General features: G+C 38.9%; 1 protein-coding gene across 4 annotated transcripts in view; it reads right to left on the bottom strand.

Moving 5' to 3' along the window:
- Positions 1-286: 286 nt before the first annotated feature.
- The window catches only part of LOC132131873 (transducin-like enhancer protein 1), a 30,816-nt gene continuing 18,413 nt past the window's right edge, over positions 287-12,689 (bottom strand). Inside the window, exons 5-20 of one of the 4 annotated variants that reach the window (XM_059544002.1) lie at positions 9,534-9,596; positions 8,922-8,996; positions 7,059-7,271; positions 5,711-5,773; positions 5,362-5,457; positions 5,191-5,235; positions 4,947-5,108; positions 4,540-4,666; positions 3,348-3,541; positions 3,186-3,265; positions 2,822-3,071; positions 2,488-2,735; positions 2,259-2,406; positions 1,770-1,920; positions 1,568-1,644; positions 287-1,078 (exon numbers count right to left, since the gene is read on the bottom strand). In XM_059544002.1, coding sequence (XP_059399985.1) covers positions 971-1,078; positions 1,568-1,644; positions 1,770-1,920; positions 2,259-2,406; positions 2,488-2,735; positions 2,822-3,071; positions 3,186-3,265; positions 3,348-3,541; positions 4,540-4,666; positions 4,947-5,108; positions 5,191-5,235; positions 5,362-5,457; positions 5,711-5,773; positions 7,059-7,271; positions 8,922-8,996; positions 9,534-9,596 — 2,100 coding nt within the window. In that variant the 3' untranslated portion in view covers positions 287-970. Of the gene's footprint in view, positions 1,079-1,567; positions 1,645-1,769; positions 1,921-2,258; positions 2,407-2,487; positions 2,736-2,821; positions 3,072-3,185; positions 3,266-3,347; positions 3,542-4,539; positions 4,667-4,946; positions 5,109-5,190; positions 5,236-5,361; positions 5,458-5,710; positions 5,774-7,057; positions 7,272-8,891; positions 8,997-9,533; positions 9,597-12,689 lie in introns of all 4 variants that reach the window. The other 3 variants (XM_059544003.1, XM_059544001.1, XM_059544004.1) reach the window with 3 other exon arrangements.

The raw sequence follows: 12,689 nt of genomic DNA, 5'->3' as shown, positions 1-12,689 counted from the left end.
TAATACATTCACATTTGTACACGTTTAAATTTATTTTTAAAAAAGTGCATATAAAAATTTGCATAAGCATGAGTTTTTGGGTCTGCATATTTCTTAAACTTTGATTTTTTTTTACTTTGAGCCTTCAAAACAGGTAAATAATTGAGGAAAGAAATTTAATATTTAAATTGTATAAAAATTTGTGCATTTACCTACTAAATGCAGCGTAAAAATAAATAAATAATGAAATGAATTATTTACATCAAAGAAGATTTTTATCTCTAACTCCAGTACCCAACAGTATGAATCATTTGGCTTTTAAAGAGCTTTATTTACAGTTCATACATACCAAGTTTGCAACCTAAGTCAAAATTATTTTCAACATGCTCCAACATACAGTATTCACGTGATATGACGTTAACTGAGTGTCTTTATAGCCATTTCCCTGAAGTCAATGAAACACTTAAATCCAGAGCCTTGCTGTCCTAAATCATGGTCCATTATCTTATACATCATCCATACAATCATAACACAGAGCAGAGATCAGGTGAGCTTTAAAAAAAACGATCGATGAAGTCATCTTGGGCCAGTCCTTTAGGTCTCGTCATAATTCATTCATACACTGTGGCTCCATAATCGTCCATTTCCATGAAAATTCTGAAGGCTAAAAAAATAAGATTTCTTTTACTATTATATTCACTACAGAGGTTTTATCTTGTAAAAAAAAAAAAAAAGGAAAGATAGAAGAAAAAGTAAAGAGGTCTTTGGAGAAATCCCATGTTTTTGAAGCTAGTCTACCAGCTTTCCTCACAGCATTAAAAAAAACAAGGTCAGATCTGAAGATCCACCATCAGATCCTGGATTCGAAAAGAACAGCCGTACCGCTGTCCATATTCATAACACACCTTTTGTCTCCCAAGTCCAAGACAAAATGATGAATCTGTTCTCCATCCAATCAGTTTCAGTTTCTCATTTTTTGAACACATTCAGTTTAGTAAATGACTTCATACACAGTAGCCTTCTTATCTCCTGAACCAGTGACAATGAATTGGTCATCAGGAGAAATGTCACAGCTGAGGACAGACGACGATTCCTTAGACTAGAGACAAAAACAAGTATTTAGTTAGTTCTTTCTGGCGTTAGACAGCACTGCTGATCTGTTTGTCTTCTCTATCCTGATAAATAGAACAAATATAAAGTCTATTCAACAATGAACATTTATGTTTGACACAATGCGACAATGTCATAATAAAAGTCTCGATCATAGTGACAAAATGCCAATTTAATTATCAGTTAAATTGTGCTCCGATTAAGCAATATTATACTGTTACACAGTTTTTTAAGCAGTTCAATTAAACCATTTGAATGAACCACCTCAGTAAATTAAAATTCTACTTGTCTGTTTGTCAGTTTGCTTGGCTATAATTGGAATTTAGCACTATACCAGTAGTTTTTGGAAAAATCAGCTTGTTACTGGAAAAGCTGCAGCATTTAAAGCTTTCTTAATGTATTTAGGTTAGTAGTGTCACTAATTTTAGTTAATTACAGCCTCAGCACTGCAGTATTTATAGTATTATCCAAACATTACCTGGAATATGCTTGATCCATATGGAGTTCGCCATGCATTCAGCAGATTATCTTTGCCTGTGCTTACAAACCATTTACCTGCAAAAGTTAAAAGTAATATTTCAGGTACAGTCCTTCAATTAAACAGCCATGTTTTTCTATAATGCTCAACCAATTTCTAAGTAAAAACAGGGTACTTTTTAAGAAGAAAAAAATTAATGTACCACAGTAGGCGAACTTGAGCGAGAGTACGCAGCTTTCGTGAAGGTGCAGCTGGTATTTGTCTGGTTTGGAGACGTGCAGCACTTCCACATTACTGCTCTCCATCCCCACTGCAAGCCACTCGCCGGTAGGACAATAACCCAGAGAAAAGATCTGCACGCACAAATAAACACATTTCATGCTAAAAACCAACACAATTCATTCTCATTCTGATATCTGAACACCCGCTGAACCTCCTGATCCAGTCTCTAAGCATTGAGGCTATGTTCATATCAATCGAGAGAGTCTAAACAAAAAGCTAAGCTTCCGTCTCAATTTGGACAGAAAGCCAAAACATTAAGAGGAATAAGATGCATTTTCCAGTTTATTCTGATAAATGTGGAAGTAGCCAGATATGCATGAAAACTCTTCAGGTGTTCAGTAACTTTGAGAGATATACAACTACTTTTCCTGTGTTGCTTCTGAAATATTCAAGTACATTTCCAGTGTACCTGTGAGGTGAAGTCATGTTGCTGCAGCTGTCGGCCCTCTCTCAGGTCCCAGCAGCGCACTGTATTATCCAGACCCCCAGTCCACAGTTTGGTCCCGTCATTGGAAATATCGATACAGCTGGCTCCATCTGTGTGACCTTGGAACTGCCTATAGAGGGCGACACAATGACATCACATGACTTCAGGATGAAGAACGTGGTAAATCTCACCAGAAGGGGTCTGTAGATACCTGACGAGCGTCTGGTTGTGCAGGTCCCAGACCACGATGTTTCCGTCACTGCAGCAGGAGAAGCAAACCTTGTTGTCCGGACTGATGGCCAGAGCATAGCAGGCCGGAGCCGAGGACGTCAATTCGGCCTTGATTCGAGGAGTAGGCGTGGCCAAATCCCAGATGGACAGCGTGCTGGCCTCGCCCCCAACTATCAAAGTCCGTCCATCTGGAAGGAGCTTGCATGAGCGAATATAATTGTCTCGATTCTGATTGGATGAAAGGACATTGATTTAGTCCTACCAGGATGGAGAGTACCAACTATAAGTAGAGTTTAACATGACCCAGATCTCACCAAACAGTCCAGTTGGGCCATCGGGCTCTTGCTGCCCGGTTGGCTGATGTCCCACACTTTGACGCAGCCTTTCCCGCCAGTGTAGACGTGACGCGTGGAGGTGCTGATGGTGACCGCGCACACCACCTCTCCATGACTGAGGGTGTGGATCTGACGGGCGTGACGAGGGATGCCAGGGCCGAGGAGGGCATCAGGAGGGAAGGGCACCGGCTGCATTTGACCATCTGCGCTCACGTGGAACGAGTAAGCACTGGGGGCGGGAAAGACATATAAGTAACATTTAGTTTAAGATTCTACTAAGGACATTTGAGTTGGGGCTTTCAGAATGGAGTCAACCCATTGGGAATTAGCATTGGAAACTCACGGTTTTCCAGAAGCTGCCGATTGCAGGCTAGCAGGTAGCCCTGGTACCCTCATATGGGTGTGAGGAGATTCGTAACCCACCTTGGAAACCAAGAAAGCTAAATTGCAATTAAATCATAAAGGCACAGGGTAAATGTAACAGTCTCTGTGTTTTTTCTCTCACCACAGGTGAGCGTCCGTATCCAGCGGCGACTGCTGCAGCGGTGGCAGCTGAGCCGTTCATCTGAGGAGAGACGAGATGAAGACCGGCACCGTATCCTGCGGCTCCAGCCAACTCGCCGTTAACTCCTGGGGGAGGAAGGCCAAATGCACCAGGGGGGTATGCACCCTGCACCAATGGGTTCCTCAGACCTAACGCTAAGAAATCCAGAAGTAGAGGTTTAGACCGAATTTAAGACAGAAATATAAGTTAAGAACTAGAAAGGCAGAACATACAGGCAAGGTTTCTTTCTCAATGCTGAAGCATATTATAAATTAGCAATAAATTACAAAAAAATCGGACAAAAAACATTTTATATAACCTGGCATTAGTATAAAGTAATATGACACTAGTATAAAGTAAAACATTTTTATACATATCAAGAACATTATCATTTACCACATGAATTTGATTTGGCATGCAAAACTTTTTGCATCAAATATTTACATTTTATTTATATATATATATATATATATATATATATATATATATATATATATATATATATATATATATATATATATATATATATATATATATATATATATATATATATATAAATGTTTTTAAATAAATAATAATAAAAGAATATGACAAAGTAATATATATTTTTTTCACTTTTATTTTCTTTGAGAAATATCATGCCAAACCTTTCTATTTTCTTTTTTATGAAAAGATAAAAGGTTATACAGAATTTCATCTTTTAATTTTTTTCTTCGTTATTGAGGCAGGACCACACTTACATTTTTTACTTATACCCTCAAAAATATTAAAACAAATTTTAATTCAGAAATTAAAAACGTGCATATACTAAATGTTGTTCAGTTGCTTTGACGCAATGTATTTTGTTTAAAGCGCTATATATATATAAAGGTGACTGAGTCGTTGTATGTATTAATTGCATTTTTAATTTTAGAATAAATTAAAAGATCCTGAAAAAAAAAAGTGTCACATCATATTGACCCATTAATAAGGACACAAGCTCAGCAAGATAATACAATTAAAACAAGACATCCTTTCAGAAACAGGAAGACCACTACTGCCCTCTGCTGACTGACTAGCCATCAACCTTTAAAGACATTCAAACCTGGTTAAATGAAACGCTCTACTATTTCGGTCACTAAAGACTTGGACTATCAAGATAACAGGATCTTACCAAGAGGGTCAACGCCAGGCTTCCCAGGAACAGGGCGAAACTGCGGAGGAACGCTGGGACCTGGGGTTGATGACTCTTGGGACATGGGTGTGCCAGGCTTCATCCCTGGAGTGCTGGACTTCTCTCTCTGGAAGGTTAGGGAACACAATGACACACATTAATTATTCAAGCAAGATATATAGTCGATGAAAAAAATAACTGGAAAAAGATGCAGCGGTAGCCAAACTCGAGCGTTTTTAGGAGCTTGGCAGCAAAAGCAAGGTGAGGGATGTGTTTTGCTGCAAAAGAAAGTGCATCTTTTTGTGCAGGTGGAAAAAAAAGTGAAGGGCATTGCTAGAATTTAGCTCGGGGAGGGAGAGGAACTTGTTTGCTAAATGAGGTATGCATTTGTTTAACATCAAACGTACTGGTGGAGGCTCCTTGCTGCGTGAAGGGGAAGCAGCACTGCTGGAGGAAGCCAGCGAGGTCGGACTGGCCTGGGGCAGAGGCTCCTTACGGGAAGAAGGGAGTTTATCTAATCCGTTCTCTCTGGAGGAGTACGACTGCACACTCCTTGGAGAAGAAGGGTCCTGAGGGAACACAATGCACATGATGGATTAATCAGGGGAAAACACGCTCAGCCTTGTTTTAAATTCTTTAACGCAAACAGACCTCGTCAACGACCAAATTATCGTCGCTTTTCTCTGCATCGCTGCCCTGAAAGAGAACACGCTTCAGTTAAGCGACTCTTTATTTATTCCCTACATGTGCTTAAATCAAATAAAGATCATGTGGTTGATTCATAAAAGGACGATGCCGATTTAACATCGAAAGAACACTCACGTAATCGGTCATAAACTCCTTTTCATCTGCTTTTCTCTTTTTTCCGTTGCTGAGGTAGTCTGAAGGCCTGCCTTTGTCTCCGTTAGAGAGTGAACTCTGGAAGAGGAAGATGAGAAGATGAGAGTGGAAAGACAGAACAGCGGAGAGAGAGGCAGAGGATGTGCGTGTAAGTGTGTGTGTGAGCGAGAAGAAAGAGATAATGATGTAGGAAACGAGGGATAAATCAAATCAGCTCCATAACTGCTGGACCCACAGGCAATAGAGACACCTAATGCCTGACAGTCTGCACTGAGAGGAGCTCAACTAGAAAGAGTTAGAGAGAAAACGGACGGATACTACTGATACTCACTGGTCCAGGTTCACGGTCTATGGGGATCATGGGAAAGGCAGGTAAACGTCCCCGTTGCCAGTCAAAACAAACCAAAAAACAAACAATGTGACTATGACGGTTAGACAAAACTCACTCTACACCAGACAAAACAATTAGCCCCCCCTAATAATAACAAAAGCATATTCCCTCAAATCCCACTCTTTCATGTTTCATTAATTATATACGAGATGACAGATTTGAGGTCTATGATATTTTAATCTGCTTTTCTATTTATTTATTTTTTTAACCCGATTTATCATTTGCCAAGTCCAAATGGTTAGGGTGAGTTGACGCTTGTTTTTTTTGCAAATTTTCGTGGGCAAATCTAGTCATTTAAATAGTTATCTAGTAACCCACACCATTTTCACTCATGTTCGAGTCGGTGGATTTGTCACACTGACCAATAGAAATGTCACTAATGTGACCAAAACTATAATCGAACCACTTTTCAGAAGGTTTCAGAAAACATCTCTTGCAACAAGCCTCATGATTTATAAATCGTGTTTGTAACAAAAAAGTACGGGATGAGTAATAAACGTACATTTATCAAAATAAAGCCAACATTGCAATATGGCTTAACGTGATTATCGAAAAGAGTGGCACAGCTTTTAAACAAGCTGCTCATTAGTGCTCTGATTTTACAGTTGTGCAGTAAAATAAATTATTTATCTTCATTTATTTTTCGGAGATGTATTATATTAGTAACATCTCTTCATGTTCGTTTTTATTTTTATAAATAATACTATCATTACTTATGAAGAAAAATGAATGTATATTCAAAAATAATCACATACTTGGCCAAATTGTACAATCCTACCAATGCAGCAAACCTAGTTTTTTTTTTCTTTTTCTTTTCTCACATTTTAAAATTGCTGTTTTATCGGAGGAAAAAACAATGTTAGTAGTCCTAAAGACTAATGTACTAAAATGTAACAATTCATGCTAATAGATTAAATAGTACACACGGGTAAAGAAAGAACGAGTGACAAATGTTCCATGCAGTTACAATAAACGAATGTTATACTATAATTCATGTATGTGTTTACATGCACTTTCGACTGAAACTGTTCCAGTCTGGTTTTTACAGTGTCAAACTAACGGAGCTAGATAATGTTTTTCACACTTAGCTTTGTCGAGCATTTACACACGTTAACTGGAAAACAGTTGGCCTCTGCATTGTGCGCTTGCTCTGAAAGATCGATCTAATTACGCACTGGTTGTAATCCCACCGATAAAAACAGCACCATTTTAACAGGACTAGTAGTCCTGTCCCTGGTGTTAATAAACCAGTCAAGTGACCTGTCAGTATGATTTTATTTGTTATACCTCTGTGATGTTCAGCTGCGGCCGCCGCTGCCACAGCCTCTAAATGGGCTCGCTCTTCTTTAGAGGCCAGCTGGGCCCCAAGGGCCCCGGACAGGGCCAGCAGTCCAGAGCCGCCCCCCAGAGCCAGTCCTGGGTGAGGCAGGCCAGAGGGGTGAGGGGCCATGGCCAGCCCCTGGGCAGCATGCTGGGAAAGGTGCTGGGCCTGAAGCTGTTGCTAGAGGGAACGAGAGGAAGAGGACGATGGAGGGATGGGAGTTGGGGGTGTCAGATAGAAAGGAAAAAAATAGAAAGGGGAGTGTGGGAGATAAAAGAGTGACACAGAGGCCGAGATGGAAGTGTAGTGAAGAAACAGATAGCCAGAGGAAATGAAAAAAGCATGAGGAGGAGGAGGAGGAGAGAGGTGAGAGGAAAAGGGGGGGGGGGGGGAGAACACAACACAGTTAAGACTTGGATCTGCACCAGAATTACAAAGGGAATGCATTCATGACCCGTTCCCAGTGTCCTGGGAGTGAGGAAGCCCGTCGCACTGGAGTCGATCTGCTCTAACGGATGGGTTCAGGGAACAGTTGCTGCAGCATTCACTAATGATCACTCCAAAATAAAATAAAAATGAAAAACATTTGAGCTGAAGCTGATGACTGCCATGTGAGAAATTAAAATGCAAAACACCAGAGGGAATAAAAATATAGCAAATCGAAATCATACAAGAATAAAGGCTTCACACCAATGGGATGTCAGTTGGCACCATACACACACTCAGCTGTTTGGAGTCTACACTCACACCTCATGCTAGTGAGCGCTAAAGACAAAAATTGTCCAAAAATTGTTCCAAACCTTTATGCTACCAATGATTTTCCTGTGCGTCGAAGCTTGCGTACAGATTCAAACATCATTTTGGGTTACTATGTACATAAAATGCAATACCATTTTAGGCCAGGAATGATGCAGCCTTTATGAATTCTGAAACATGCATGGTCATATGGACACTTTTTGTCCTTTTGGAGATGCGGCCACTTAAAAGAAGATCAGACAAGGTCACAATATACTCCGTTTAGCTTTTACTGTTGTTTGGAAAAATGCAGTGCGATAAAGTTAAAAATAACTAAGTTTTCCAAGTTCTATCAAGATGAACAGAAATATTTCTTATGTACACCCCTTAAAATATGTATCTGATTGGGGTGAAGAAAATTTAAAAACAGTAATTATATTGCACATTCTTAACATAAACAAGTCGACTAGTTGTTTAGCCAAATTAAAAAATGTATAGACTTGTGTACCTTTTTATGTGACATTGTCTTTTAAAAGACAGACAAGGTCACAGTGAACTGAGTTTGGTTTTTATCATTGTATGGAAAAGTACAGTCCAAAAAAATCTGCGAAAATGTCTCTTTTCTGTTCCAAGGGGAAAATAACAGCTTATGGACTTGGTACGTGATGCAAGTGACAGATTCACAACAACATCATCCTTTGCATTAAATAGTCTGAGCATCCTGCCATTTTCTGGAAAGCTTACACAGTTAAACACAAGTCTAACTTGAAATATTTCATACAGAATTGTGTCTCATGTTAACACCCCCCTTAAAATTTACCCAACCCAAAACAAGGAGAACCCAATTACATCAGAGCATCCTCAAAACAGATAAGTCAACTAGTTTTTAGCCAGGTGAGTTGTCGATTTTGGAAATATTGAGTTTTGCACATCTGCCACCTAGTTATAAAAGTGCTACTTCGCACACTTTCAAACATAACCAAAATTAATTCAAAAAAGAAAATAGCAAAGAGAACTCAAGAGGAAAATGTTAAATAAAAAGGATGAAAAGATGGAAGTACACACTGTAGGAGGCAGAGGGGGGAGTCCACGTACCCCTATCGACGCATTTAACTCCCCCATAGTCACCTGTTTGGCGCGCTCCATGGCCTGGACCACCTGCTGCTGGTGCTGTGGATGAAGGTCAAAGAATGGCTGTCAATGATAAACAAACAACAAGCAACAAAACAAGGCAGATGGCCACCCTTTCTGTACTGGGCCATTTTTATTTTCTGGAATGTGTGCGCTCACACACATTCACACAGGGCTGCATTTTGCTTGAACACACAGACTTAAAACAGGAGGGAGAAGTTGTTTTTTCTTCTATCAGCAAAAGCTTCGGGCAAACCGTAAGAGTTTTTGTGGAAGTAGGTTTACAAGAACAACAACAGGCTTCCCAGAGGCATCCGAATGAGAGAATATGTGAGAAAGTGAGGAAAAATGAGGAAGAGAAAAAAAAAAGTGTGATTGCAAGTGTGTGAGAAACAGAAAGAGCGATATTGTGTGTGTGTGTGTGTGTGTCTGTGTGTGCGTGTGTGTGTGTGTGTGAGAGAGAGAGCGAGCACAAAAGTGTGAATTATCAGTCACAGAATGTCTGAACACAAAGTGGCATGTGTGAGTCTCATAATGTGCAGCTATGGGACTGTGCGTGTACTGGTCTCATCTCACCTCCTGTGAAAGGAATGGAATGAGCTGGGCACAAATCACGTTCAGCCGTTTGGCGATCTCCGTCTGCAGAGATAAAGAGAGTGCGAGGGATACAGAAGCACATCAAAAGCAAAAAAAGATTTCAATTAATACAAAATGTACATTTTTGAAATGTTAAATGACATTTTTCCACCCTAATGTCAATTTTTGATAATGATTATAATCCATAATATTATTATTATGCCACATCTAATGTACAACCACAGCCATTATTCTTAGTATTAGTAGTATTAACAGTAGTTATACAATTAGAATAATTATTATTACATTTACTACTACTAATACTACTAAATAGTAAAATAAACAAGTACTACTGTACTACTAATACTACTACAATAAATAATCATTTAAATACAATAGTAATAATTGATTATTATTGTTAATTAAGTTTATTATTATTATTAATAATATATATATATATATATATATATATATATATATATATTTTTTTTTTTTTTTCTTTTTTTTTTTTTTCTTTTTTTTTAACAGGGTCATATGACGTTGCTAAAAATACATTTATTTTCTGTCTTGGTGTAATCCAATGTGTTTATGCAGTTTAAGTTTCAAAAAATACATTTTCCACATAATGTACATTCTTGTTGCTCCTCTATGCCCCGCCTTTCTGAAACGAGTTGTTTTTTTGTTTTGTTTTTTTTACAAAGCTCATCGGTCTGAAAAGCGAGGTGTGCTCTGATTGGCCAGCTATCCAGTGCATTGTGATTGGCTGAATGCCTGGCCCTCAAGCATGTGACGAAAATGTTATGCCCCTTAACATACTGTGATGCCGTGTGCCCAGCGCAACAAAAAACAATAAAACCCATTACAAACAAGGCATTTGCTGCATCCAGTGGTTACTGATTATAATGACTTGTACTGTCTTTTTACACATTGCGTTGCGTATCGCGCTGCGTAAACATAAAACCATGTCTGGAGAAACGCCAAACAACAAGCACTTTTTTCACTTTCAGACTGTTCTTACAAAGTTGGAAGTAGGAACTGTCCCACATAATAGAAACAGACACCGGCACTGTAGGCTACTCTCACAGGAAACAGTCCTCGTCCTCCATAAAATGCGCTGCACACATCTGAATATTTGAATATATTCTGAAACAGTGTTGTAAATACAACTAAACCACTGATTTCTAGTTGTCTCCTCTTTTGGAAGACCAAACAAAGTAGCTTCGCTTCACAACGAAACACAGCGTCTCCATGACATAAATAAAAGTCAAGCCTTCTTTCCTTGCGTGAACATCTGGGCGTTGTGTTTTGCAAATCTTCCCACATCAGGACGTACCATTTTAGGTAGATGTGGTTGACTTAATTTTTTTATAAAGAATTTCTCTTTGGACTTGAGACTTTATTCTTTGCAACTTTACAGATCTTCTTTATGCACCAAGAGCTTGTAACACTCCAATGAGAAAGGACAATTTTTAAATCGCATCATATGACCCATTTAAACTAATACAGTATTTGATTATAAATTAATTTTGCATGTAAGATAATGGATTACTACTACTATTAATAATAAATAAATAAAATGAATAAACCTAATGACAACAACAAAAAAATTTTAGTACTACTAAAATGTATTCATTAGTAGTAGTACTTATACATTAGTTCCCATGCAGCGACAACTACAATTAAGGCATCAAAACATTGCGATGACGGTCACTAAACCATCCACTCAGACAGACCGACTTATTTCAGTGTGACCATCCAAATTGTGTTTGTTTGTTAAGGGGTGAGTGAATCTGAAACGGTAAATGACTTACAACCTTACGAACTTACTAACTTGCACAAAAAAAAAAGTCTACTGAATTGTTTTTGCTGCACGTTTTGCCTCGCAAAGCCAAAGAGATTATTAAAAAATGCCAATTAAAGCCATTTATTGCACACAAAGCATCAGGAAGGCCCATAAACACTCCTTTGGGCACCAGGCTGAGACTACAGTCACAAGACAGTCACAACTGAAATGCTTCAGCAATAGTAAAAAAAAAAATACAATCCTGTCCACCAAAACGTATCTATCACACAAGACGTTGCAAGGGTGTGTAACCTGCTACCTCCGCTCACACAGCTAGTAAATATTTTAGCCCTCCACATCTGGTTCATGCTAATTGTTGCGCAGCGAGGAGAGGGGATGCCTGAAATATTCATGCCCAGCATCTGCTGCTCCGGTCCAGCCGAGAGGAGTGACGCCTCCCCCTGTTAGCAGGACACTAGTCTTGTCCTTTGAGCTGCTGTGTCTTTTGAAGCAGTGCTGGGGGTTGACATGCTAAGGCTATTGTAATCATTTACCAACAACCCAAACAAGAGCCCCCTGAGCTGAGCGCAACCCTTTCTCACGGCTGTTTCTTTTGCCAACAGGTATAAACTAACATTATCATCTCACTATTTCTTTCTTAAAGGGATAGTTCACTCACAAATTACTGCCTTTACTGTTGTACCAAACCCATATTACCATTTCTTCTGCAAAATACTAAAGATGACATTTTGAAGAATGCGCTGATAGCTCTCTTCCATGCAGTTACAATAAACAAGTTTGAGCTTCAAAAAGACACAAAAGAACCATGAAAATGATTCATATGACATACGCACTGTTTTCAAAGCCATGTGAAGTAGCTTGATAGATTCGTAAGACGAACAGACCAAAATGTAAGTAATTATTCACAGGAATATATACATACACTGTATATATTATAAACAACTCAACACTTGAGCAATACATTTTCAAAAAAGATCTGTTCAATGAATCTATTTAACCAGCTCCCAAATGATTCGATCACCAATCAGACTGATACGTTTTCAAGTTCAACTCCATGCAATTTTTCCCCCAGTCATCTCAATGGCAAAAAATGTCCCAATTTGCCTGAATTCACTGCATTTTTGCATTCTGTTTAGATTCACTGAACCTACCTGTAAAAGATTCTTCAAATTCAACTTCTTCAAAATGTCTCTCTGCTTCTTTGGTGACTAAATGTTGACTGTATTTAAATTTTTGGGTCCACTTTCCCTTAAAGTAAATTACTGGCTGAGCGAAGTACCATCAACCCCCCCCTCCCCCCAAAATCCCCTCCACACTTTCCCGAAAGGAGGAACAGACCCCCACCCCCATCT

Source organism: Carassius carassius, chromosome 48 (assembly GCF_963082965.1).
Source record: "Carassius carassius chromosome 48, fCarCar2.1, whole genome shotgun sequence".
Classification (NCBI taxonomy): Eukaryota; Metazoa; Chordata; class Actinopteri; order Cypriniformes; family Cyprinidae; genus Carassius; species Carassius carassius.
This window is presented reverse-complemented; position numbering and strand designations above follow the sequence as displayed.